At 46.3% G+C, this 27,690-nt stretch overlaps 1 protein-coding gene across 2 annotated transcripts; it reads right to left on the reverse strand.

The window, feature by feature from the left end:
• Positions 1-359: 359 nt before the first annotated feature.
• LOC144107918 (BSD domain-containing protein 1-like) lies at positions 360-27,506 on the reverse strand. Of its 2 annotated transcripts, XM_077641151.1 has the most exons (10): positions 27,431-27,506; positions 27,203-27,260; positions 20,695-20,811; positions 19,848-20,003; positions 17,537-17,647; positions 15,729-15,918; positions 11,916-12,181; positions 10,434-10,743; positions 2,884-2,981; positions 360-802 (listed from the first exon to the last, which is right to left on the reverse strand). In XM_077641151.1, the coding sequence occupies exons 1-10, from the start codon at positions 27,442-27,444 to the stop codon at positions 773-775; spliced, it is 1,350 nt and encodes a 449-aa protein (XP_077497277.1). In that variant the 5' UTR covers positions 27,445-27,506; the 3' UTR covers positions 360-772. The 2 variants fall into 2 exon arrangements, with proteins under 2 accessions (XP_077497277.1, XP_077497278.1); XM_077641152.1 differs by lacking the exon at positions 2,884-2,981.
• Between the last annotated feature and the right edge of the window lie 184 nt (positions 27,507-27,690).

A 27,690-nucleotide genomic window follows, 5' to 3' on the forward strand; every position in this document is an offset into this window, starting at 1 on the left:
TAGCACGTGGCATCCACGTGTGTCATGCGGCGAAGGCCGGCCAGCTGCTCCTCTCTGGCTGCCGCGCATGCACACAACCGCTCTTCCACGTGACGTCACGCACGGCGCCAGCGGAGGAGTCGGCGCGTGGCTGCGGCAAAGCGTCATGCACGGCGCACCTGCTGCTCCTCTCCGGCCGCCGCGCATGCGCACAGCTGTCCTCTCCGGCCGCCGCGCATGCGCACAGCTGTCCTCTCTGGACGACAGCGAAATGCTCGGCTGGTAGCCAAGTGTAGTTCTCGCTACAAAAATACACCAATATGTCATTTCCCACCCTGTTCACGGTCAATCTGCTGATGTTAAAATAAACACAACACAGCTGTGCCTCTTAGAGTTCAACTTTATTTAAACATCTCCAAAGACTTTTTGCTCCCCTCCCAAGGATGTACAGCAAAGACACGGGAATTTCGCCTTCCCCTCTCCCCTCCCCTCACATGCCCCTTGCTTTACTGACAAAAAGAGGGAAAAAAAATAAAGCCACGCCACTATATATAATAGCAAACTGGCTGGCACGCAGGTGGTGGCGGTCGTGGTAGATATGGTACAATTTTTTTTTTCTTCTCGCTCCCATCCGCTGGTCTGGTTGCAGCAATTCACACCTTTTTCACACTCACTGTCCTGTCTTCTTTAAATAACGGAGCCTCTCGTGTGTACATATGCATGTATGTATACATTCCTGGATTTGTGTGTGTCACCTTCCCGAGTTGCACTGCAGACACCGTTGTGCCCTCAGTCATTCCCACTTCTCCCAGTCATCATCACCCTGCAAAAGAAAAAAACAGAAGAGGCCAGCAAAAGCAGCTTGTCTCCTCCTTCGGCACTAATGGCATCAACCCATACGGTTGGAGTCAATATAACGCTTTCCACATTTAGAGCTAACATAACCGCATAAATTGCTGTACCGCAGTTCAGGTTTGCAAGAAGACTGAACAATATCCATGAGAATAGCTGGCCCCTTCGTCCCTGCATCCTTCACCACCATCTTTTTTGGAGAATGAGGAATCGTCACATCAGAAAAATGTTTCTGGTTCTGGTCGGCCAGCATGAAAGTGATCAGCTTAATACTGACGTTGACTGTACATTATCTCACAAGTAGACCTTTCTTTCTCTTAACTTGCACAACAAGTGATGAGATGGGCCACACTGTGTTCGGATCATACAAAAAGCACCTGAATTTGCCAAGCTAAAATGAAGTGGCGCACAGAACTAGAACTAGTGCTTACAAACCCGTGCACGCCTAACACCTAAACCAAGGCAGCCAAGTGATACGCAAGGTTACATGCAAGTCACAAAAGAGAAATGATACTCCGTGTCATTTTACGGCCACTCGACAGATTAAATGCCATTCTCCGTAGTAGCAACATGATAATGTAATGGATGCCTAGGAGTCACTGGTGTGCTGGTGCCATCTGGTGGCCAGAAAAGACAATTACTTCCACTGTTCAGCTGTTACTATTAGTGCCAGTTTTAACTACAAAACACCAAAAAAGCAATTTTTTAACATGTGCAAGCATATCTACTGCAATCATCCCATGTGCAGTCATTCCCGAGCCACAAGATGCCATCCCTGCATGATGCTGCATTAGCACCTCCTTCTGTGCTCAGGACAAATGAAGCAATAAATATTTTGTTTTTGTTTCTGACTTGATTTTCATTCCATTTTTAACAAATGGCCGCTTGAGAAAAAAAACTTAAACAAGCATTGTTGTTCCTATGTGGGCATAGGCTGCGCAGAAGGCAAAGCACCCACCACACTTGAGCGAGCATAAGAACGGCACTCATAAATGTGTTACAGACCTTCTAAACTTCAAGCCAATTAACTAGCACTCATTAACGGGATAAAAAAAAAGAGCACTAACAGTCATTGTTGACCGCACTGACAGGCAACGTGTGCAAAGCCTGAAGTCACACAAGAGCAAGCCAAAGAAATGTCTGCGCAGAAGGGCATCCACTCTTCTCGGTAAGTTTAGAAGCCGAATCAAGTACTTGCCTAATTAACATGTCACGATGCTGCGGAGGCAAGCACATAGTGAATGCTGGCACTGTATGTGCGGCGACACGCGATAACTGCGCTGCTGGTTTTCCACAGAACCCGACACGTTCCTAACACTGACGAGCAGCAGCAGATAAATTACCCAGCTATATTACATAGGGACGACAGCACTGACCAAAGGCCCGCAACATGTAAAATTACTGAAGGGCTTTGCTGGCACGGGCGTTCAACCCACAAACGCTGTTCAGCCCTTGCCCAAGTACGCCTCTGGCCAACAGTGAACTTACACAACACAAACAGCTGTTGTCATTTTTTTTTATCTGTAACATGTGCATCAGAAGATAATGCCGCCATTAGTATTCACAGCTTCATTTGATGGTAAAGTGGGAAAAAAAAGTGCCTGACATTATGGCGTCATAGCCACACTCTGTACATTACATCTAAAGTGCTAACACTGCCCCTAAGCCTACTGCCAATGAAGAGAGCAGTACGTTTTTTTTCCTCGCACCGGGCACAGGCATGTCAGTGTGACCTTGCAGCACTTACTTACTGCTCGGCTGCTGCATTCCGCCCACTCACACCTTGTGATCGCTTATCCTGAGCTTTCGGAGCACACGAATCTCAAGGTAGAGCCCTAAGGTTACTACCACTCCGCCCAACCCAAAAAAACTGCATGCTCAGTTGGCTCACAGGGCAGCCAAAGGCCGGAATGCATCCTAAGCTGCCCACAGATATGACCGTGCTGGTACCTCGTCCGCAGCGCAACAGCGATCCGCACAACAGTTTACGAGGACTGTGCCCGGACCCCTGTATAACCAGTTCTAAAATTTTGCTTTGATTCGTGCTTTTACCTCAGACGCAGAGTGGGAGGCCGGTTTCGCGACGGAAGGTGTGGTGGCAACATCCGTGTCCGCCAACTCAAGCTCAAACTCCTCCCAGTCGCTAAGGTCTGAACAGAAGGGGGGATGCCAGGAGAGAAAGAGGTCGAGGGGGTCAAAAGTTGAACAGGAGGAAGTGGGGAGGGGCCATCAAAAAGAACAAAAACAGAGAATGGGGCAGTTACGCACAAGGCAGAGACGCAGTTGTGGAAAAGGTCACAAGCAATGTAGACCACAGAGGAATACAGACTGCCGCCAGCCTCCACAAGGCAAGGCGAAAGAAAAAAACTCAAGATTGGCAGCACACACAGAGAGGTCAATATAGGCCAGCAGAGGAGGAGGAGGGGGCGGGGGGGGGGGGGGGGGTGCAAAGGCAAGCAACACAAGCAGGAAAGGCATGGCAGCAGGAGGCGCTTTAGCTGAAGCCAGAGTGGACACAGAACGGAAAAGGAGTAGATGTCGGCAGGCAGCAGTACCATATACACTCGAAGAGACGCATTTGTGCAAGTGCCGCTCCCCTCAACTAGGCAGCCCAAAGTTAGAGAGAATAAAAAAAAATTTGCAAATAAACGATTTAATTTTATTTAGTGTGACTATAAAGAGGGCATCAACTCAGGTCATTTGCTCACAGATTTAACTGCATGCCTTGCAATGAGCCCAGACGTTTCTGTAGCTATAGGGCACACAATTTGGAGCGCAACGAATCGTGCTCAGTATGGCTGCATTTACGAAGGCACTGGAAGCCTAAGCAGTGGCAACAGTGACACTGGTGTGAAGAGTTCGTACCACAGGTTAAAGAAATGGCATCCACAACTCCAGCGCAAGAATAAAGTGGTACATCTCCCATCTCCAGGTCAATAACTGAAACCAAAATAAGATGCTCTCACACGAGTGTATGCAGTAAAGAGCTAATGCAAAGGAAATGGAAAGAAAGCAACTGTGACAAGCAGCGGCAAAATCAAAGCACAAATTAAGGACGATGAAGAAATGTTTTGAAAGAACGAAAAAAGCAACTATCGGGACAGCTTGATGCAGGAAAGCGGGTATACGGAGAAAACACGGGATCGTGCAGATAACAGGACCAAGTCAACAACAATCGACAGGACAGGACAGACCACAAAAGCTGACAGAATCACAGAAAAACAAGAAATGCCATGGCACATCCAGAACATGGTAAAAGCCAAAGGGCACCAAATTGCTTCACCAATGAACAAATCCATACACAGGCAATGCGAAACACTATTGCTGTGGCGGGACACCTAAAAAAAAAATATACACTTTTCGGATGATGGGACAACAATGAGTGCATGCCAAAAAGAAACTGATATATGAACAGACAGTTCAGGTGATGCGGCAACAATGAGTACTTGCCAAAAAAGAAATTATATGTGAACAGTCAATCTATGTGACATGATAACAATGAGTGCATGCCAAAAAAAAAACAATATGCAAACAATAGGACTTGCAAAACATACTCAAGGATAAAATGAGGTCGGTTATGTGAGAATCCTGGACATACAAACAATGTGAAGCAAATGCACTTCACATAAACTGCCTCATAGTTTGCTGCTCAGTTAGCACACGTCTTTCACAGTGGCCACGAACTGCACAGCTTTCTCCAAGAAAGAAAAAAAATAAGGCCATTGAATGCAGCGGTTCAAGTAAAGCCCCAAGTCCAGCCCTGCACATAGCAGCTTCCGGCAGATGACACAGCGCGGGGTGCACCTGCTCTTAGACTTCGGGTGGAAGCGGTTCGGATGTAGATGGGCCCAAGTTTTCGACCAGCCCGGCACTGCATCACCACACACCCCAGCATGGTAGCAGCCTACTACCCACTGCACCATTCATGCCCTTGCTATCATCTCTTTCCACCACTGATAGCCCAAATATAATGCTCTTTGGGACTGTCGCCTCGCAGCAAGCCCGTTTCGCTCCGTGTTTGTGTAGCAGATGGCTGGAAACAACCAGTATATTCACGCATCCCTTTTTGGGAGACACTTGTGATAAGATGAACTTCTGATAGGATGAATAAATGTTCATGGTGCCTTCAATGCTGTCTTGAAGACAGTCTACCTGTAGGTGTCAAGTAACATTACTCAGCAGAAGCTGAAACAAGAGAAGATGGGAACGAACAGCTTGAAGGATGTGGCAACTACCATGAGTGTACATATAAGCCCAAAAGTAACTGATGCCAGCCGTACTTGCGTAACAAATGCACTTTCTTGGCAAAGAAGCCGGCGCTAATTTGAAAGGTGCCTCTATTACATGGGCAGACTATATCACATGGGCCAAACAAACAAGCCCGAGTGGTAAAGAAGAAACATACACCAAAAGGGAAATCAGTTTCCCTGGCTGGCCATGACATGAGCCAAAATTTCCCACCTCTTCTGTAACTTTGCCTAAAGAGCCGCAATTCGTGACATTTCTCCCTTTCCCACTGTTCTCCCAATTGATATGCAAACTGTGCCCAATTAGGGCAGCGTTGCGGAGGCTGAAGACAATGCAGGCATAGGAAAAGCACAGGTTTCTCACTAAATGAATAAGCTTAAGAGGGGAAGCTGGTCTTAGAAAAATTTTCATTAATGAAGTCACAATTAGGGATCTTCAGCGAACATGTATTTTTGTGTGCTGATTCCAAATATGACATTTAATTTAATGTACACCAAGTCCTTGTGCACTTATACAATATGTTATGTAACTTTCCTTGTTATGTAACTTTTTGTGGAGAGCTTTAATGGAATTATGCTGCAGGGAACTTGCTAGAATGCATGCCATCGGCTAGTCTTGACATCAAGCTATGCAATAAGGGTATAATTATTATCCTACCTATCATAGAAGTCGAGTTAAAGGGTTTTGAACTTGCTACTTCACAAACGCGAACAAAAATTTGTATTCCTGTTTTTAAAGTGACAACTTCAAAACTCTATAACTCAGCTTCTATGATAGGTAGGATGATAATTTTACCTTTATTGCATAGCTTAATGTCAAGAGAAACCAATGGCATGCATTCTAGCAAGTTCTTTGCAGCAGAATTCCTTGAAAGCTCTCCACAAAAAGTTACATAACATATTTAATAAGTGCACGAGGATTTGTTGCAGATAAAATTAAATTACATATTTGGAATCATTACGCAAAAATACATGTTCCCTGAAGATTATATTATTGTGACTTCATTAACAAACATTTTTTTCTAAGACCCTCTTCCCCCCTTAAGTCAACAGGCTAGGTAAGGCATGCAACAAAAAGGTGTCATGGAAGATTCTAAACGTGCCCCCGAAAGAGAAGAAAGAAAAGTAAGAGAAAAGAATTTTTGAAGAGTCATGTTCGCAATAAGGCACAGCACTACAGTAAAGAAAACAGGAGGTAAAAGGAAGAAGACAAAGCAAGAGTGCAATGTGTACATGTAAAACACTGCTTGTAACTTCTACAACGCAGGAAGCAACTAGTATGCACCTAAATGAAGAAAAGCCGCGACTGGGAAGTTCCAAGAATAGAAGTGACGTGATAAAAAAATTCAGAAACAGTTCAAGCACACTAAGGAAAGAAAAGCTTGGCTCTTCAACCCAATAGGAAGAGAGCGCTCTGACGATTCAGCCCACCTTCATACTGATTTAAAGACCGCTGTCGAGAAGACGGCAACAACTCGGTTTGCGGGCACGGCTGCCGCTACCCGCCCACACGCTCGGCACACTCGGCACACTCGGCACACTCGCAATTCACAGATGACGAGCATCATGGCAGCACGGTGCAAATGCTTGCAAAACGTCTTGCACAAATGAAACCCTAGCCAGGGGTGCTCCAACCAAACACGACATGGCGGTCCATGTAACCAACACGGCTGCGGCACCTGAAGAGGTAGTTTAGAAGAACTTCTTGTTGTGCTAGTTGGTGCATTGCTTTGAAGAACCACGTTGCGCATTCAAAAGAGATAAACACAGGAAAAGGCCAAGAAGACGGAAAGGGTGCAGTGCGCTCTTTCCGTCTTATTGCACTCTTTCCGTCTTCTTGGCCTTTTCCTGTGAGTCTCTTTTGAATGTGCAACGTGGTCCCTCAGACCTGAAGAGGACCTGACAAATACCCTCCTTTACCCTGCCCCAAATGGCAACTTGAGAAATACTGCTTAAGAGGAATCGCGTTATCTTCCTCTTCAGCTCAGGCTGAATGCGGCACAAAAATGAGCACTAGACTTGCACTCTTACGTGAATTGCAAGCTAAGCATAAGTCCTGCAAAAAAAAAGTGCCGTGACGGGAAACCACACTTAGGAAGCTCTGAAAAGAGGGATTCATGCTGAGGCTGGTGGGCCATTTCAGACATTACATCAGCCCAGGGTATTCCAAGTTGGAATTAGCACAGAGACATGTGCCCATAATGATACAATCCAGAGCACATCTGCCTGCAATGAGTTTTTCAGATAGCGACCCGGGACCGTCTCTATGAGAAGTTTATAGCTTGGCTCACTTTCCACTCACTTTGCATGCAAAGGCATTACAGTCGACGACCGATTTTTCGGACTCTCTAGGGACCGCGAAAATGACCGAAAGATCAGGCAGTCCGGAAAATCAGATTTCATGGAAGAAAATCGCGTAATTATTGTCAATATGCCGGAAGAAGGGGTCAGTTGTGTTGTACACATTCTAAAGCTCCTCATGACTAAATTTTGCCACGCGACATGTGCATAGATGACGGGCGGCGACTGCTTTCACGAGATCGGCTTGGCTGTGCTGCCTTCGGCATGTAGCCGATGAACGCGCGGGTTGGGACAAAGTCTAAATGGGAAAGTGAACAAGCCGTTGCGGGAACTGCGCTGTGCGTTGTGACCACGAGGTGGGCTTGGAACAAGAACACAAAGATGGAGAAACAATAAGAACTGAGAAACGGCCGAAGCAATCGTTACGTCGGCGTCGGCCTTCGTCATCAGGCCTAGCGACTAGAGCCGAAATCTGCATCGTATTCGGCGATACGCACTCTTCGGTGGCTTGCGTATAATAAGAGGCGTCTTGCCTGTCATCGAAATGCCAGTTGTTTACGGTTTTACAATAGAAAAAGTCAGGGTTGCAATGCGTTTTGCCGCGGGTACGCTGACCTCGCTTCGAATTGCACCACCGTTTCCTCCCGCGCTCACTGTCTCCGTTAAGCCATACGCCTCCCACGCGCTTCGCTGCTACCTCTTTCCTTATTCAGGACGAAAGACTCGGCACAGATGAGTTCCGCGAACTCTGACTACTCGTCAAGTTCGTGCGACGGAAGATATTCAACAATAGTATAAAATTCGAAACCACACGGGTGCAATGTACAGACTCACGCAGAATTTCAGCATCATAAGTTAAGAAGCTCCCTTTAAGCTTGAATTTCATTTTTTTTATCAAGTTTTCGATCTCTCCTGGAGTTTGAATTAATGAGATTCCAAAACACACATTATATGGCGGCTAGGGTACTGGCAGCGAGTGCGATCGAGGTCTGAAAAATCGAGCACTCAGTTGCGGTCATCTGAAATTTCAGATGCTCTTATACATCGGCTCTATCGGCCATGTTGCGGTGCCGCGAAAAAATCCTAATAATCAACCATGTCCGTAAAATCAGGCGTCCGAATTTTCGGTCGTGGACTGTATACATCTCAATGAGAATTTATTGCATTGGCAAACGGTAACACGATTACCTTTTATGATGAGCCGTGGTTTCAAAACGTTTTCCACTGTGGCTTTGGTGCAAAACAATAAGGCCTAGCGACACCATGCAAGTGATGTGCCCTATGTGCCATTGGCATGCCGCTGTGGGAAGCATGCCGCCAGCATGGATGCACTCTAGTCTTGGTTTTGCACCACACGCAAACATTGTGAACATTGCAATAAGCACACTGATTGCTTTCTTTTTTACTTTCTGGAGCAAACGATTAGGACATGCTGCGTAAATTCCTAAGTGCAGGCTGTTCTAGGCAGCCTCAACAGAACAACACGCTGCCGGCATGCTCATACACTGTGCATAGCAAAACATCTTCAATGATTCAGAGCAGCCGTATTTTGGAGCGTTACCCAAAGCATCAATTTCAAAGAAACATGTGACCCCTGCTTAATACGCAGTAATGGGAGCACACATGCACTTCGTCGGTGGCAAAGTGCTTCTCGGCAGCATGCTATCAGCATGAATTCTTACAGGTTGAAAACGGGTGCTTTCATAATGCGTGGAAGAAAAAAAGATAATTTATATATTGAGAGCCCGAGTAAGATAGTACGTTTATTGTGAAAATGCATCCACAGTGCGAGACTTACAATTATGGAACACCCAGATTATACCATGATTTCACGCAGTGCCCTGAAAGTCATATATATTTGAGGTTCTACTGTAATACCCCAATACTCTCAATGTAAAACAGGATTGGAGGCTGCTCTCAATGGCCCTTGAGCTTGCAATATCCTTCATGGACCTCCTTGGGTCTACTATGGCTTGTGAGTTGAACAGTGACTGAGAGTCACCAGACTGCCTAGGGTGATACCCGCCAAGTTTGATTGTCATGGGCTCAGCGAGCACTAAGACTGCCTCATATGACAGGGGTACAAATTATGAATTACTGCCAACTGGCAAGCGAGCACACGCCACACAACTCAATCCCACATGAAAGTGCACAGCATATATGGTCAACAGCAATGCCATTAAATGTAAGCAGCAAAGAACAGCTTCCACCCATAGGCCAACTACCAAGCATGCAATACTCTACCCAACAAGATTTTCTTCCCATCAACCAATCTGCGTTAACTGCCGGGCAAAACCCTCTCCCACTGATCGCCAATATCACTGTCCTTCGCCCTGTCCCCGCAAGCTTCCCAATCTCGTCTTCCCATCTGCCGCCCCCTGATGCTCATTCCTTTGCAAGGAATCCACTCCGTTACCGTTGCAGACCACTGATCCCCCATTCTGCACTTTACATGCCCTACCACATCCGCTTCCTCCTCTTGATCTCATCTTTGACACCATTCTTGCATTTGTTCTCTAATCCAAGCTGCTCCCTTTCTGCCTCTTATAACAGCGCCCCACTCTCCTCACTTATGATTCGCAGTCAGAACTTTGTGGAACACAACTATAATGGAAAAAAAATAACAATTTCTTTGCATACAAGGAACACACAGCCCGAGATTTAAGGCTGCGCTCTACTATTTGAATGCTCAGAATTAGGTTGTATGTATTTAATCCAGACTGCATGCAAATATGCCAATGAGATCCAGCCTTTTTTTTTGCTAACATAGTTTCATATGGTTCCGACTGCAGGTGTATACATAACGGACACTGCTCTAAAGTTATGCCAAGACGTTTAATGAAGTAAAAACACAAGATACTGCTGGCGCACAAACCACAACCCTCTTACCCTGCCATTTTCTCGCCTTCTCACATCCCCACCCCCAAGGTTTAAACAATGCAACTGCTTTTCTAGACAACCAAAGCATTTCAGTACTCATCCATCAATGGCAGGAGTTTGCGCACAAAGCTGTCATCAGACAGAAAGGTAGATCCCACAAGAGCAGCCCCTCACCTTTTCCGCTGGATGATTCAGAGTCAGGGCCCTTCGTGCTTGCCTCTCCCGAAGTTCCCCCAGGCGAAAGCACCGCTGCTTTCTTGGCTTCTGCAGTCGCCGACGGCGCTGCAGCAAGTCGTTCTTCGGCACCGCTGACCTCGGCCGACTGTGACCTTGACTCAGTAGTGTCGATCGCTGCAGCTGCAGAAGTGTTCTCTTCCGAAGCCGAGTCGTCAGCAGCTGCAACGGCAGCCTTGACTCGCGACGAGAGCTTGGCAGCCAGAACCGCTGCAGCTGAAACGGGTGGCAACTCCTTCGACTCGAGCACCTGCGTTGGTTGGGCAGGATTGATGATGGCGCACAGGCCCACAGCTGGAGTGATGATGTCAGTGCAGCGAGTGGAACAGGAAATGGTTTTAAATGGAGACTGAGGACAAATCCATCTAATTTTGGAGAACCCACTTTCACGTAATTAATGGCGATGCAAAAACAGAAAGGTGCCAGCCTGGTAACTTAGTAGCTGGGTAGCGCGTGAAAAAAATGCATATCATTGTCAGCAGATTTTAATTTTTTTCTTCTAGTTGGGGCTCGTGATTGTTTACATGTGCAGAATGCCCTAAAAGCCCTTGGCAGCTGTCTGCAAAAGTGACGCAGTAGCCAATAAAGCAGGAGCGTTTACAGCAGGCATGCATGCACGCTTCTGAGCCGTTTTCGCACCGCCTGCTTATTGCGCGGGTTTCTATGGAAGCTGAATTGGACGAGACTGGCTCATAAAAACACAGCACCCGGGAACGTAACAGCGCAGTTTTACTACATAAGCTGACGCGCGCACACCCGCAGCCGCGCTCTTTATGTAGTTTCCCGTGGGATGGCATTGCTGCACTTGCAACACATAATACAATTGCAAGGCCAGCAGCTGTAGGCGATAAAACGGTGCCCCATCTTGGCTGCCATACTCGCATGCAGCCTAGCTGACTGGCAGCAAACCGAACTTCTAACGACTCTGTAGTTTCACACGTCGACACCGCGTGCGCTCCGGAGGTTGCTGGAAGTTCGCTCTCACTCCATCTACCCCTTCTCAGGGAGAGCGACTGCCAGCGCGAGCAAGCGAGCAAGGAAAATGGCTTGCAATTTCAATTTGCATTAGAGGAACTGATTTGTATATGAATTTTCTTGGACAAGTGGACCTTGATACATACTACAAAGAACAGGCACTGACACCTGGCGCGTACGCCTGCGGCTCAGTCAGATTTTACCAAAATTAGCTAAGCAAGACGGCTCCAGCCACCACACCCAGATTCAAAGGGGATAGCGATAAAATCCCCCACCTTGCCCGCCGCATGCCCACTTGTCTGTCCGTTCAAACCATTTCATGCATCTCCTATCGATGGCGAGGAGACACCAGTTCCCCCCGCCCGACATCAGGGGTGCCGCTCATTATCGCTGTCAAAGGAAGAATGGATGGTGTAGAATGGATAGTGTGGCCCCCAATATATCTACCTTGCCAGGGTTGTTGGGCAGTGTCCTCGTTTGCTCCTCGTCCCCTTCTTGCTCCTCCCTCTCCTCAGGGGTCAGGGGCCCCATGACATCACAGCCGGCATCTCCTGCAGGGGTGGCCGTCGCCTTGGCCGGCTGAGGCGAGTTGGAGCCGCTCTGCTCGGCTGACGGAGCATTGGGCGTGTTTGGAGGCACCACCATCGGCCGGGAACCCAGACGGGCGCCACCAGGGCTGGCCGCCAGTGTCTCCAGCAAGTGATCCGAGTCCACTGCGGGTGGCGGACACACACTCTCAATTGCACCAGTTGCATGGAATTCCAGTTCAAAAGCCCGAGCAGCTTTTCACAGCTAGCTTACAGAACTTAGAAACTGGTGATGCATTCAGGCAACAGCAAAGACTACCACAGTCTCGGAGCATGTCTATTGCATAGGGGCTCTCACTGTCTTTAGATCAAACACAGCCATCTCTTTCTGGTTTCGAAAGCAGTAATATAAACCATAAGTATGCACAAATGGCCAAAACTTTGCAACATATTCCCTTTTACAAATTTACCGATGCAATGGCAAGTGCAGTTTCAAGTGAGATGGCATTACAACAAAGATGGGCAAACTGCCATCACACAGCCATCACCTTCATATCTGCGCCTCCAACCAATCAGTGCAGACCAAAAATGGAAATGTTTACTCAGCAGGCACTTCCAGAATATGTAGGGTGCCTTGATGCAGTTCCTTTGGCAGGGTGGGGACACCTCCGCCATATTAGAGCACAGGCTCGTTTAACCACATCCAACAATTTTTGAAGCGAAAAGCTTCACTGCGCCTGCTTTTCGAGCCGTCAGCGGGAGCGCAAGTTTGACCTTGAATATAGCTAGAGGTCGAACCAGGAGCATAACTGGTGGTAGTCAGGTTCGACACATGATGTCAGCTACAGCAGCGACACCAGCCAGCTGTTACACCAACTATCTCGACTTTGAACATTGACCCTGACCTTCGGTCAAGCGGGGAATTGTCTGCTGGAATCGCATGCACAGGGCATCAAAGTGGATTCTGCACAAAACGTCAGTGCACTTTGATACGTTCGGCCTAATTCCAGGTGTGTTCGATGCAACACCTGCCGTGGAGACCACCAGTCGCTCGATTACAAACATAGCTAGGGAGATGCAGCTTTTTGCTTCCGACCAAGGTTAATCAGAGCTAAACCACCAGCAATTTTTTTTCTAGCATTTTCAACAAATTTGATACGAGAGAGTTAAGTACTAGTACCATTCCCAGACATCAAAGTCTTAATTTCTCCCACTCTGACCCCCGTGTGACTCAAAATGAAGTCTTCTGACCAAACAGTGGGCATCAACATCGAGGCACCCTAAGAATACAGGCTCCGAGATGCCCCCTACTATTCCCATCACAGACTACTGATGCTGCTTAGCAACATTAAGCAGCAACATTCTCTGAACTGTACGGTTCTTAATCGCCACAGGTGGCACAGTGATCTGCACACCCCCAAAATTTGGATTAATCAACGTGACGGGTTTATTATGGTCGGGACCTAGAGGGCAGTACTGCAAATGGCATGACGAAAGGCCTTTGTCGCTCGCTTTCACACTTTTGGTGCTATGACTCAGACTGCAAGTTTTTTACAACCAAATGCACAGTTAAACCTGGATATAACAAAACTGAGAAAAAGTCTACAATTTTCCATTACATGGAGTTTTTGCATGAAAGATTTGAAAGGCCAATGCAGAATGGAAACCAAAATTAGAACTGTAGGTGAAATCACCTTCGAATGTTCACAGTAAAGTCGTGTTACTCAAAGTCATAAACGCTGAGAAACATTTTGCGACCGTGCTGATAACGCGAGTGCGACGGCGGCAGCCGCCGTGTCCGCAGCGGCTTGTACAATGCCGCTACACATGAGCTGGGGAAAGTGGAGGAGACGGGACAGTTGGAGGGACTTTTCCCCACGTGTCCCCTCACAAGCGGACCCTTCACCTCGTGTTGCCGACATTCTTTGCAGTCCTTGCCCCAAGCACACAGCAGCTACTGGTGCCAGAATCACATAAGCAAAAGAGTGGCAGTGATGGGTGCGCACTGCTCGTCCCATGTTTTCTTCGCTATGTTCTGTTGTTCTGAGCTGTTTTTTGAGCATGAACTGTTGCAATGCCACTTGGTGTGGCATTACAAAAGTAAAGGCTGCAGGCAATGCTCGATTTGCCACGTAGAGACGCCAACAGTGCAGAAGCACGGCACGCAGTCAACTGTGTTTGCTTGTGGTGATCGCGGGAATTCCTCTAATGAGAGTTCCGTGTTTTTGTCATGAAACTTTCATGTGGTTCAGCCAAATTTCAAGTACTGCCGCCCTAGCTAACAGACAGTCGGCAATGCAGGTTCGTTGCATCCAGGTCAGTTGCGTCAACACCAACGTTATGTGGAGATTACAAATGAATGCACTTCAATGGGGGCGACGATGGGGAACTTCGCAATATCGAGACATTTGCTACAAGGAGATTCGTTACATCCAGGTTTAACAGTACTCCGTCAGGGCTGTAATTTAGGTGTGGCACACACTTGCAGCCACTGCTGCTGATGTCTGCATGTGTGACCTTGTTTGTTTTCGGTATGCCTTTGAAAGATTACAAATGAAGTTGAACACACTGAATCAAACAACAGTTGTATGCAGTGTAGCCGATTTACAACAAATTGCAGCATGTGCAAGGACTTTTTTGACACACCTGAGCAGCTCGGAGGGTCTGTGATACGTTGCAGCGAGGAAGAGCTTCATGTTTTCCACCCCATTCACATGCACATATGTCATGGCTTCTATAAGTCAGCCATGTTCCTGCAGGCTAGTTGCACGAAATAGTAATGCTACTCTTGCGATACATATACATGTAAAGATGCAGGCAAGAGGGAGTTGCCGATGTGCGAGAACAACAAACTGCTATTCCACCAGAGACCTTGGCCATTAATTGGGCACAACAAGTACTACAGTGTCCCTTTTACTGCTAAAAAGAAGACATAAAATGGCCGTCAGAATCTAAAAAGAGATGACGTTAACGCCACGTCCTAAATGTCCACTCTTTAATAGACTCACTGCAGGCAGCTCTTAGAACAGCTGAACCACATCAAGTGAACAAGTGCTGGTTGCCTTGAGTTTATTATTTAGAAATTTAACTCACTCACAACAGAGCACTTACGTCACACCCAGTGCCACATGTATCAGCAGACTTTGCGTGCACTATGGTATCAGCACTTCCACCTCCTCAGCTTGGGCACAGGCACTTCAGCGCGGGCTCAAGTGCCTAAACACAAGCCAAGCCTAGTTCTATGTACAAACGTTAGCGTAAAATAAGACACATTCACAAGAAAGGCGGACAAGACAACAATAAAATATACCAACAAGAAAACAAGACAACAAGAAAATAGTGCGTTGTCCACCTTTCTTGTGAATGTGTCCTATTTTGTGCTCATGTTTGTACATAGAACTATGCACCAACTAGTCCAGCAACAAGTGTTAGGTACTTGAGTACCAAGCCCAGTCACAGCCAAATTTGTACCAGCGTTTCTCCTTCTTGACATGTGGCCTTCTTGACATGTCTACTGCACCATGTCTCAACTAACTGGCTACTGCTTGTTTCGACCCAATGGATCAAGCTACACGAAGACTGTGGGGAATTTCTCGTTTGTCAAGCCAAGTGCTTGCTGCTGTGGCTGCCGCTCACTTCACCACCCTACAGCAGAATCAAGGTAAACGCCACACGGCTACAACTACTGCAACCAAGCAAAGCAGGTGGGGAAGACCAGTGTTGGACGACTGACCGCCGCTGATGGAGAGGCGCTCGCTCGACTGCTGCACGCTGTTGACCAGCTCCTCCTCAGCCTGCCACAGCTGGAAGGCGCGGAAGAAGTAGCGCTGCCAAAACTCCTCGTGCGACACTGCATTCGGCACCAGCTCATCGTAGAGGCCCTGCACCTCCGCGTGGTTGAGCAGGATCTCTGCTATCTCGTCCTGCACCATCGTTCGATGCAAGCAGGATGGCATCAGCTGCTGCTCGAGAGGTGTCACTAAGATGAGCGGCACCCGGCGAGGTCCGCACCTCCTGCACCCGTCTAGTGACACCTGTGCTCTGCTCAATGCCGCTGCAGCGTAGCCATGACCTGAACATGCACTACTCAGCATCACAGCTGTGCTGCAGAACAATTATTCTCGGTATTACACCTCTCGGTCAGCACACCCCTAGCAACTAGAGCAGTAGACTTTATGGGACACTTTAAAGGGGAACATTAATGGAAATAAGAAGCTACAATAGACTGATACTGCACTTCAGAGTCATTATTACCATTTTTGTGTAAAAAGACGACTGTTAACAAAAATCCCCATAATTACCCCCCCCCCCCCCCCCCCCCCCCCCCATCTCTTGCGGGCAGTGTCTCAACATCTTCGTGCAGCGCAAGCTCCTGAGCTCTTGCAAGTCAGAGAAAACCATTGTACCCACATGTTTAGCAAGAAATGGCACCACAATACTGTGTACCACATTTCATGCTGTGGCGCAGACCTCTCTAGACAATGGTCCCAGCATATGAGAAAGAGCGCAACCGAATGATCCTTTAGCGGAGCCTGCTCTTGGCTTGCACTTCTAAAGTTGCCACATGAAACAGCCTTGTGCAGGCCAATTGTGTGGCACGCAGACACTTCACAGCCTTGCTCATTGGCAGCAATCGCAGCGCTTCCTATTTTTTGAAAACACCCGCCCCTAAAAATATTGTTGCGTGCAAAAGTGACAACCCAATCACAACCAGCAAAGAATTCACTCCAGTGGGCGCAGTTAACCAGAATTTGTGAGAGTTGCTGCAACACACGTTTTAATTTTGTGTCATTTGCTGGCTTATGCAACCACCATTCTTGGTAAGGACAACGTGTTTCCTGTCACGAAGCACTACTAACCTATCATTCGAGCTAGACTTGGCACCCCCTTCATTGTCCCTTCAAACTAACACCCATGTTTCCCCCCATGTGTCTGCAGAATTAACATGGCTAGTGACTTGTCTTGGCAAATGCATGCTGATCACAATGTTGAAAGCACAAACAGCACTCTTGGATACTTGGTAACTTTTCAAATGCTTGTTCACTGATAAAACTGATACCCTGTGAAGGCCTTGTGAATTTGAATTGCTACTATATGCTCGCTCAGACAGGATCTGGGTCACAAACGTTTCATCAACACTCAGCAGTCAATTCAAGATCACAGTTCACATCTAACTCTCTGCAACTAATCTTGTTCCTCGTGCATCCCACCTAAAATATTCACACTGGGAATTCTCCTCTCAACTTGAGAAAATTTGCGGTTATTACTATTCCATAGGATTCACTGTCACAACCATGGGAAAACTTGAGGTGCTCCCACAAACGGAAGGAACCCCAAACCACAGTCAGGGGAAGCAGGGGGACAAATGAAGTGATGAGGCAATGAAATTTACTTGTATAATTTGGCAGCCGCTGATACAAGGCAAAGACACGTGAAGCTCATAAGGAGAAGGCCTTGGTGCTATTCTAGGACACAACAAAGCTGAAGACACGATGACCTCGTTATATGCAAGAAAAACTGACACGATTTCCCTCAGCTGACCTTGTGGTCGTTCATGTTGAAGGTCTCCAGCCAGGTCTCGTACACCTCTGGTGGTGAGTCCGGCTCGTGGCAGTAGGTGTTGCGATCCACCAGAATTGAGTGCAGGCATGCCTGAAAAGGTTGCCAAGCCACCGTTATTATCTAGACACAGGCACCTCAATGCACTCGAACTGTTAATTCCATGTAGCGCTACAACAATATCACAGGCAAGTGACAAAAGTCATAAGCCTCCGACAGCGAGTGACACTTGAAAGAGAGAAAATGCGGCTTACTGTGTGGCTGTGAGCCGCACTCACATGAATGGTATACGCACGGCGACTAACAACTTATACAGCAAGGGAGCCATGAAAAGTTAGTTTTCCTTTCAACCAGAGCATACGCTATGAAAAGTGACAGGTGCGCAATAATGTGTAAGCCCACTAAGACATCTAAGTTTGAGGCTGTGCGACCCGGTCACAATAGTTATATATATATATATATATATATTTGCTATGCAACTCATATAATCAGTGAACACAAAAGTCAAATGCCCATCCTGACCACAAGGCAGTTCACATGACAAAAAGAAATGCTACAAGCACAGTGCACACCAGAAATGAGGTATGATAAGCACATTTGGAGTGAACACAAAGACATAAAACCACAGCATGCCTGCCAAAAAGCAGGAAGTGAAGAGACATAAGGTGGCCGACAACGCTGAAGCCGATCCTGTCACTTGTGAGCAGAAATTCCATCGAAGGTGCAGTGCTACTACCATAACACATCCACTCACTTCAGTTCAGAAAAACAAAAATGGTTGCACCGTTTCCGTTCCTACAAAGTCAGCTTTTCGGTCCCAAATATAAAAGGTCAGATCAGAAATCACAATCTATATCAGAACTCTGCATGGTGATGGGATCAAGTCTCGGCAGCGGTGGCCACATTTCGATGGAGGAGGAAAAACGCCGCACACTGTACAATGTTAGTGCACGCTATAGAACCCCGCGTGGTCAAAATCAATCCAGAGCCCTCGACTATGGCGTCTCTCACTGCTCATGCAAAGCTTTGTGCCGTTGCGCCCCACCCCACAGAACGTAAATACATAACATACAATCTACATCAGAATCAGGAAGCTACAATAAGGGTAAACCAGAAAAACAATTTTTAAAAAATACTACGTAAGCAGGTTTTAGATGTACATCAGTCGCAAAGTGCACCCAATCCCGAGTCTTAAATCCTGCAGGTTAAATGGGGGCCAGCAGACATGAGCATCGTCTGTGTGCAACTAAGAAGAATGAACAGAAATGCACAGAAATGCACTCTACCAACCTCTGACCGGCAACCCTGCTGTCGGATCATATCTAAAAATAACCAACTGGTCCGCATGCCAATGCCATGTTTTCACAAAATCAGAGCAGCACTTCGCGAAACACCCAGAACATCGCATCGAAATGCACCTCCAACACAAATCACAAATGCCCCAGACGTGATGCACAATACGCACGGCGCAAATAATGCTACAGAAACAAAGCTGACAGGCCTGAAACAGCGGGGCTTCCCTGTGAAACTAGCATAGAACAGAAGGCTCACTTATAACTTGGGCATCAGCTTTTGTGCGACTAAACGACTAACTGCTGCTACCAGGGACGTCCTCCACAACAAAGGCAGGCAGCAGAAGCAGCTGTTAACGTGGCTGCACCAAACAAAGAAAAGAGCACACTTAGCAACAGCAGTGCAGGTGTTCCTTTGAGCCACTGCTCCGCACCCGATTTTAAGCTCATGATGTACATTTCTAGCATCACAACTCCAGCACCAATGGCAAAGTTAACTGTGGGTTTAAGAATGACTTCCTATACAAAAAAAGTTAAACAAGCATCTGCAAAAAAAACGTGAGACAACGACAAGGTAGTGGCAGTAATTCTCCCACACATCAGCCTTAAGTTTCTAGTAAACTTTAGCGGTCCAATAATAGCAGCTGCCTCCATCAATCATGGGCACAGGAGACAAAGAGATGTATCTCCAGGCTTTGCACAACAGAGGAAAGTAGGCACATACAGTCAACTAATATTTCCGGCATTGCATGTGCCAGAGCAACCACCCTTATAGATTCGGCCAGAGAAAAATTAATTCACCTCAAATTAGCATGACTTCAAAACGCGACAGAGCTCCGGAAATTTTGTTAGTGCACAGCCCTAGGAATCAGTCTCCACAAAGGTCAAAGCCACAGTGCAGTCCCCGACATCCAGGCCCCTTCAAGCACTTTGCTGCAAGCGCCTATGCAGTCGTGGTGCTAAAAAAAAAAAGGAAAATGATATTTTCGTGGTGCACTCGCCTGCCAGCGGTCCACTGGGTGCACTTCATTGTCGTGGATGACGGACAGCTCGTCGTCAGCCGGATCCCAGGTGGGTGACAAGGCCTCACTGATGCTCCCGATGAGTGAGGTCAGCCCCTCCTTGGCCTTGGATGTCACCGAATTCTCCCCATCCAGCTGGACATGACACGTTAATACAGAGAGGTGATCAAGCGTGTAACAGGCAGGTACTGTGTATTCACAGGCTGCGACTGCGCATTTATACTTCATCTCACAAGTTGTTTGCAGCGCTGTAAAAGGTAGAGCTCTATTCGTCCAATCAGGGCCGAGGGAGACAACAGATAGTCTCCTGAATATTTCTGCAGTTTTGCGACTATTTTCCCAGCAAATACTGCAATAATTGAAAAGATAGTTCAGGATGATGCATCAAAAGTGGAGTGAGCCTTTCATTCACTGGTTATTAGCAGGGAAAGTCAGCACGAACGCAGCACTGAGGAGGCCTGCTACGAAGTGGTGCAATCCCAGTCATAAACATGGCACCCATCGAATGTCCTGAATTCAGGAGCTGAACACTGATACTCTTTCCTGCCCAGAGATGGTGCCACTAATCATGGGATAAAGGCCAAGGAGGAACACGTTTCGCAGCACACGCCGTTCCAAATGTCTTAAGATCACCACAGCCTTCACAGCGCTGCTAACTTGTGAGCTGGAGTATAGAACAAACAAGCAAACAAAGCAGATCCTGTCGCACTAACTCAAACCGTTGAGCTCTGCCGAGCAACAAAGGGCAAGTGAAACACATGAGAAAAAAAAAAAGCAGAGGGAAAGACCCTATCCTGGTCCCTTTACAGGAGTCGTGCCTGCTGACCTTGAGCTTGTCCCGCACAAAGGCTGCCGTTGAAGAGACCGCCTGGGCCGTGTCCTGCTGGACTGTGCTTGAGAACTCCGTCAGGTCCCGCTTGAAGAACTCGTAGGCTGTCGATGACTGCACATGGATGTCAGCGCACAACATTAACAACCCCTTCAATCCTCAAATCCCAAATCAAACACAAAACACTGACAAAACAACCCCATCAAACATTACTGAACAAGCTTTCTCATCCCCAAATAATAGCCCACTTTCATTGCACAAAAATAAATTGTACTCCAACATGTACACCATAAAACCGACAGTGAAGTTTTACTTCGCAGTATCACTGAATACTTATGATTCAGCACACCACACTTATTGCACAAGAATAACAACTGTACTGACATCATTACATTTTTAACTCCAGAAAAGCAGTATCTCTCGATCCTGCAATGCCATAAAATGGAAATGTTGGATGACACTTTTGAGCCCTTAGCATCTCGACATTGGTGGCCGCTAGATGGAAGAAATGTAATAAATCATTAAATTAAAGGCACTACAATGCTGCAGTTACGTGAAGTGCACATCTAAGATTTCTAAGAAAAACAGGGGAGCATTCACACGTCTTATCAAAGGTACAAGATTACGCACAACAGACACAGACTGAAAGTTAAGACACATGCATGCAGTCCTGAGTGCCTGTTTTAAACTTCAGTCAGCCTTATGATTAGAGGGCTTTCAATCAGTCCTTCTCTAAAATTCAAAATGGGAAGAACCTTCACCCATACACAGAGCCCTTCCATTTAAGGGTAAGCTAGATTCTTGCCCCTCCCCCAACACATCTCTTAAGAAATCTGGTTAAGCCCAATTCTCTACCCGAATATGCCCCTCCAAGTGAACACACAAGGGCAAGGGAATAAGGGGCTCGTTTCAGAGAAGCGTTCGTTCAACTGCCGACCTTCATTTTCATCATCATTAGCCTGACTATGCCCACTGCAGGGCACAGGCCTCTCCCATGTTTCTCCAATTAACCCTGTCCTTTGCAAGCTGCGCCCACCCTATGCCTGCAAGCTTCCTAATCTCGTCCGCCCAGTTAACCTTCTGCCGCCCTCTGCTACGCTTGCCTTTTCTTGGAATCCACTCCGTAGCCCTTAAGGACCAGTGGTTATCTTGCCTTCACATTACATGCCATGCCCAGGCCCATTTCTTCCTCTTGATTTTCACTAGGACGTCATTAACCCGCGTTTGTTTCCTCACCCACTCTGCCCGCTTCCGGTCTCTTTTAACGTCACACCTTTCTTAACATGCTTGTTATTCATAATGTGGCTTAATTTGAGGATACATTCAAAAACTAACTCTGAGAAGCAAGACGCCAAAAACAGGTGCTGACCAGGCATTTATTTGGCATTATGTATCAAGCGCTTTCCATGCCAACAACATCCTGCTCCAGAGCTATTGCCCATTTAAAATAGCCTCCTTGATGTTTACTTACTGTTTTTGAAGTGTACAAGGCAGGCAAGTCTTACAAGCATGTGATGTGCTGCATACAAGACTGATAGTTTACATGATGAAATAATTGTAATAGATGAGAAAAAAAAGCAAATTTGGTGAACAGCTTTTTTTGTGTGTGCAACCTGCCATTTTAATTTTTGCGATATATTGAGAAAAAACTAAGGTACTTTGTGCCTAGCACAAAAATGAGCACTTAACGGGTGATGCAGGGCTAAAATCACGATTAAAAAAAAAAAAAAACCTGCTCTTAAATTTGTGCCGTGTTGGATCCCTGACTTTATAAACTTCCCACCAACTTTGCTAGTTATCTGCGCAGCTGAAAAGAAGATAATGACTTCTTTTCGCGAAACGGTGCTGCATGTCCGCTGTCGAAAGCGCCCAGAAACGCTTTTTTCAAGACACGGCCACACAGCGGCAAGAAACCGAACGCAAAGTGAATGTCCACGTTAGAAAGTTTGCTTTTTCGCGCTTTTTAGTCATGGGAGACCTTCTATCGAGTCTACACCAGACCACTGAAGAAAAATTTTTAAAAAAGCATATTTTTGGCTACGGCAACTGCAGATGGCTGGAAAACCGAAACAGAAGCTTGGATTGACAGAAACACAACATGCAACCTTCCAAAGCTGCTTTTGGAACACTCGAAGTATCGCTAAGCCAGACCTCGTTTTGGCTCTGTTCGACACTGGTTATTTGCTTATCTTTCTAACTGACCAAGCAGCCAAGAAAAGCATGTTACGAGCATAGACAAGGGCACTGGAGAGCTTTACAGCTGAGAAAAAAGAAAACGAAGCAATTGCCACAAAGCAGCGTCGTGCTGGAAGAGGTAGGCACAACTTACATAGCAGGGCACTTGAATTATTTTAGGCCATAAAATTAAATAGCACGTACTGAAATCTTTGAAGCTATTTTTCTGTTTGCACTTTTTGGGAAACAAACCGTTAGGAAAACTATCATTTCAAAACTATATCGAGAAAAATAGCTCACTCAATTAAAGATGGTTTCTAGACTGAAATTTTGTTAGGAACAAGATGAGGTACTTATCAGATTTCAAAATTTTTTCTAACACAAAAAAAAAATGATCAGATGTCTGACATATAATAACGGAAAAAATTTAATTCATTTTAAAAGTCATGGCATTTTTACAGAAATAGCATTAAAAAAAACGCAACTAGCCTTATCCTGAACTGTAAACCATCTAGAAGGTATCTAATCCCAAACAATTAGTATATCATCATTATAATCCCAAACAATTAGTATATCATCATTATTTTTAAAATTATCTCATTCCTAACCTGACAGAACTAACTTCTCTATATGACAGCTTTAAGTGTTTCTGTTCGTGCTATGGTAATGAAATTTAGAATATAGTCATTGATAAGATAATAATAATAATAATAATTATTGGTTTTTGGTGGAAAGGAAATGGCACAGTATCTGTCTCATATATCGTTGGACACCTTCATTGATAAGATGCCAATCCTGAAATTTTTATCAAAACTGGCATAGCAGTCTATTCATGAATAGCCCAGTATCCCCCCTTACAGTAAATTGTCCTTTTCCGCACAGCAACGACCTGAAAAAATCCCGAATTACAGAAATTTTTGCTGAATAACCAAATTTGAACATAACCCCAGTTCGAACATAAAAATATCACCCAATTTTCACCCCCAAATACTGAAAAAAAAAAATATAAAACCCAAAACAAAGGACCTTACTCATACAAAGTATCAGAGTCCTTGAAGGACTCTGACAGTATCAATACGGCTCTTGATAGCGCTTGACATGCAAGTAACCTCCTCAGGCTGATGGGGATAGAAGGGTGCAGATATTATAGTCATGCCTATAACCCTAACCAACATACAGTAATATCCCTGCTGCATACATACCTTTAATGGCAGTTCAGTTCAGATATGAATGACAGTTAAGCAGCGTTGCATGGCAGCACATACTACCACTAACCTCTAAACGGCAGTTCAGTTCAAGTGAGAACAGTGGTACCGGTTTAAAAGGCTAACTACCATGCCAGCCAAATCCATGCCACAGTAACACCTACATGCAGAGTGACATTGCAAAAACTGCAGTTAAGTGCTAAAACAAAACACGGCTCTGAATTTCTTTGGCTCTTTGCAGTGTGCAGCTGCGTTGTACACAAAGCCGGCACAGCAATCGTACTTTAGACAAATGTGATACAAAATTAGAGTCTGAAACCAAATATAACAAAATGCGCACCTATTGCTGCTCATTAATGGGCTGGAAATGGCACGATCATATGATGAACAGGTTGAACCGAGTTTCATGTAAAGTGACATGGAAGCGCCATCCAGAAAGCAGAACAGTTGTTTAGCTAAACAGCAGTTGTAACTGCTTATGTAACTCGGCTGACCTCATTTTCGAAAAGGCAGATTAATGCTTTGACATGCCATTTTTTTCTTAAATTGAAATGAAACATTTTTCCTCTGAATAGCGACACTTGAGCTTTGGTCCTCCAGCCTTCTGGAGACATAAGATGTCTCCTTCTATGGGGTAGGGCACACGTGCTGGCAACTGAAAAGAATCTGTACCATCGCCTTCACCTCGAATCATTATTCATTCAAACGACTAATCGCACCCTCAATCGCAACACTGGAAATCTAACTCCTGTATACGCACGCTCCCTGCGCCCTCTTTTCAAACGTATTTAATCCTGATGCACTTTCTAATCCTTCTCATTGTGAACAAGGCTCCGGTACGGTACGAGCCTTGTTCACAATGTTTTTACTTTTGGTCGGCGTCCTCCTTTTAAGTTTTATTATGATAAAGGAGGGAGTGAAAGAAGAAAGGGAGAAAGAGGTGCGGTAATGGAGGGCTCCGGAATAATTTCAACCACCTGGGGATCTTTAAGGTGCACTGTGGGGCGCCTTAGCATTTTGCCTCCATAAATACGCAGCCGCTGCAGTCGGGTTCGAACCTCGGAACTCCGGATCTAATTAATCGTTTTTTGACGCAAAATATTTTTACTTCTGTCTGCTCAGACATCCAGAATCTTTTCTTTAGTTCAAAATAGGCCTGCGTTAAAGGAAAGATGCTGTGTACCTAACTGAAGCTAAGTCAACACTTGTTCACACTTCCCAAGAACTTCAAAGAGATAACGCATTGGTTCAGCTTTACAAAATGGATGGAACCAATTATTTACACGGGAGCTTAAAAACTCCAGAAGCGCTCTTGTAACCAAAAACGATACGTCCACATCAGTAATGAGAAAACGAAGTTTGCCATAATTAGCCACTAACCATCCAGCTTCTCTCTTCCCTGCCATTTCCTACGACTCCCATAAGCCATGTTTTGCCATGCCAGCAAATGTAAATTTATGACTGCCTGATGTGAACAAGTTCAGGGTTTAAACAAAGAACAAAGAGATCCAATAAAAAAAAAGAATGGCTGAAAGTAACCACAGGCACAAAGTAAAGGCATCACAAGAGCACTTGCAAAGCATTTATTTCAGCATTCTCTGCAGATGTTTGTGTGTGCAAAGCTCTCCAGAGGACGGGCTTGATAACCCCAAATTAACGCTTACTTCTGTAAGAATCTTGAGGGACATGCCTGGCAGCAGCCCGCTTATCAAAGTTACAGCAGCATGAGAAAAAAAAAGAAAAGATACTGCAACTAAGCACCGAAACAGCGTATTTGCGAAACGCCGTTGAATGCAGGTGTCTTCACCCCCCCCCCCCCCCCCCTTTTTGCGTTCACAGCACACACACAAACACACTTTTTTTTTTTTAAACTCCACGACCGTCGCAAACTCTACAATCAGGTGACCCGGTGGTCGTCACTGCCAGGGGGCCAAGGCAACGAAACATGCAAGAAATTAGAACTATTACGAAACAAAAAAGGGAAAAAGAAATAAAAACAACAGCCTCGACCGCAACAGCTGGGTCGACCCGTAAAAGCGTGCGACAAACGACTCGCAGTTGGCCAACATACCCGGCGCGCCTGGCAGGTCCAGACACCGAATGAGTAATCGCTCGGCGCTGGTCGCCGCGACAATGTATAATCGGCGAACGAGTTCAATACAAGAAACAGAGAGCGAATTTGCATCGAGGCGTGGTCAAATATCCCGTCCGGGCGCTCGTGCACGCGGTTATGTCGACGAGCGATTAGCCCTGCCTCGATATCATCGAGTACACTTTTGCCGGGTGTGCGAGGGTCGCCTCACGGGGCGCATATCCGGAGTTGGAAACGGGGGGCACGCAGAAGAAGCGAACATCCTTCCAAGCTTCACGACCGTTCGATAGCTGTTAACAGTCGCGATCACCCCTTCGAGACACAGCTGCAAAACAGTCCAAATTACGATCATTCATTTACGACACGGGTTTGCAGGGTGCAGCATGGTCAGAATACGATCATCCTGACCTAACATTACAACATAAACATTTTGTTTTTAGTTTCCGCGCGTGTTTGCAGGCAGGTCGGCAGCGTGTAGGCATGATCAGAAACCTAGCGACTCTCGCTGCCGAGATTCGCTCCTCCGCCGTTAGCGACAGTTGCGAATTAGAGGATGTCAACTCCTCGTACACACGATGCCAAGAGTGTTCGAAGAGTGGCGCAATCTGCGACGCCAGAGACAGTGCCTGTGGTTCGTCTTCGCTTCCAAAACACAAAAAGGACGGCGCCAGGAAACGGTTTGCTCGCTTGGCCCGGGTGCAACGAACGCTAAATGTCTTCAATAGAACGCCGCCGGTTACGACTCGTGCGGCTGTGGCAACGAGATAAGGCACCAGATATGCAGTCTACTCTGAAAACGAAGATGAAAATGCCGAGAGGGGGGAACGAAGCGCTAGAAAACCGTCGATAACGCGATCCAAAGCGCAGGCCCCACAGAGCACACCGAAGCTCTGGGCTAGCGTGTTCGCCGCGCCTCTCTGCCAAGTAGTGGATGCCGGTTGCGTAACGATAGTCGCAAGTGCGACCTCAATCACTTTTTAACTCCCTGATAGGCCTGGCAAGGCAACGTTGCGGCGTGCAACTCGTGCCTTACCTTGTCTTTAGCTGTCTGCAACCAACTGTTCCACCACGGCGTTCCTTCGTCCGGGTTGCTGCGCAAAGAAAAATCGTGGCAACAGTTCTTTAACGCGCTGCACACAGCCAAAAGGACAACGCTTCGAGGTCAGGAAATGTGCAGAAAGGAAAAATAAACGCTATTACTAGTCGCAGACACTGTAAAAAAGGAGGCGCAATGCGAATTTCACAAATCGCGGAGACTTACGTGCCCTCGGCCATCTTTACATGTTTGCGATGACAGCGACAGAGAACGCTCGTGTGGTTGAAGTTTACAAACAGAAAACCGAAACTGCAACATAAATTACTTTTATCAAATATTTTTGTTAAATCTCGTTTTTAATAACATTCTCATGTTAGTTCTGTAAGTAAAATATGTATTGTCGTTAGGTTTAGTGCTTGTAAACAAGAACGTGAAAAAGTGCGTGATCGCATCATTAGTTTCGGTTTCGTTATCTTGGCGGAAAA

The sequence above is a fragment of the Amblyomma americanum genome, chromosome 10 (genome assembly GCF_052857255.1).
Source record: "Amblyomma americanum isolate KBUSLIRL-KWMA chromosome 10, ASM5285725v1, whole genome shotgun sequence".
Taxonomy (NCBI): Eukaryota; Metazoa; Arthropoda; class Arachnida; order Ixodida; family Ixodidae; genus Amblyomma; species Amblyomma americanum.

Excerpts from the sequence above, each read along its gene's own strand:
- LOC144107918 (XM_077641151.1), bottom strand. Across the intron at positions 20,812-27,202 it reads TGCAGACAGCTAAAGACAAG|TCATCGACAGCCTACGAGTT; the intron begins GTAAGGCACGAG and ends ATCCATGTGCAG. Across the intron at positions 803-2,883 it reads CCTCCCACTCTGCGTCTGAG|GGTGATGATGACTGGGAGAA; the intron begins GTAAAAGCACGA and ends TTTCTTTTGCAG.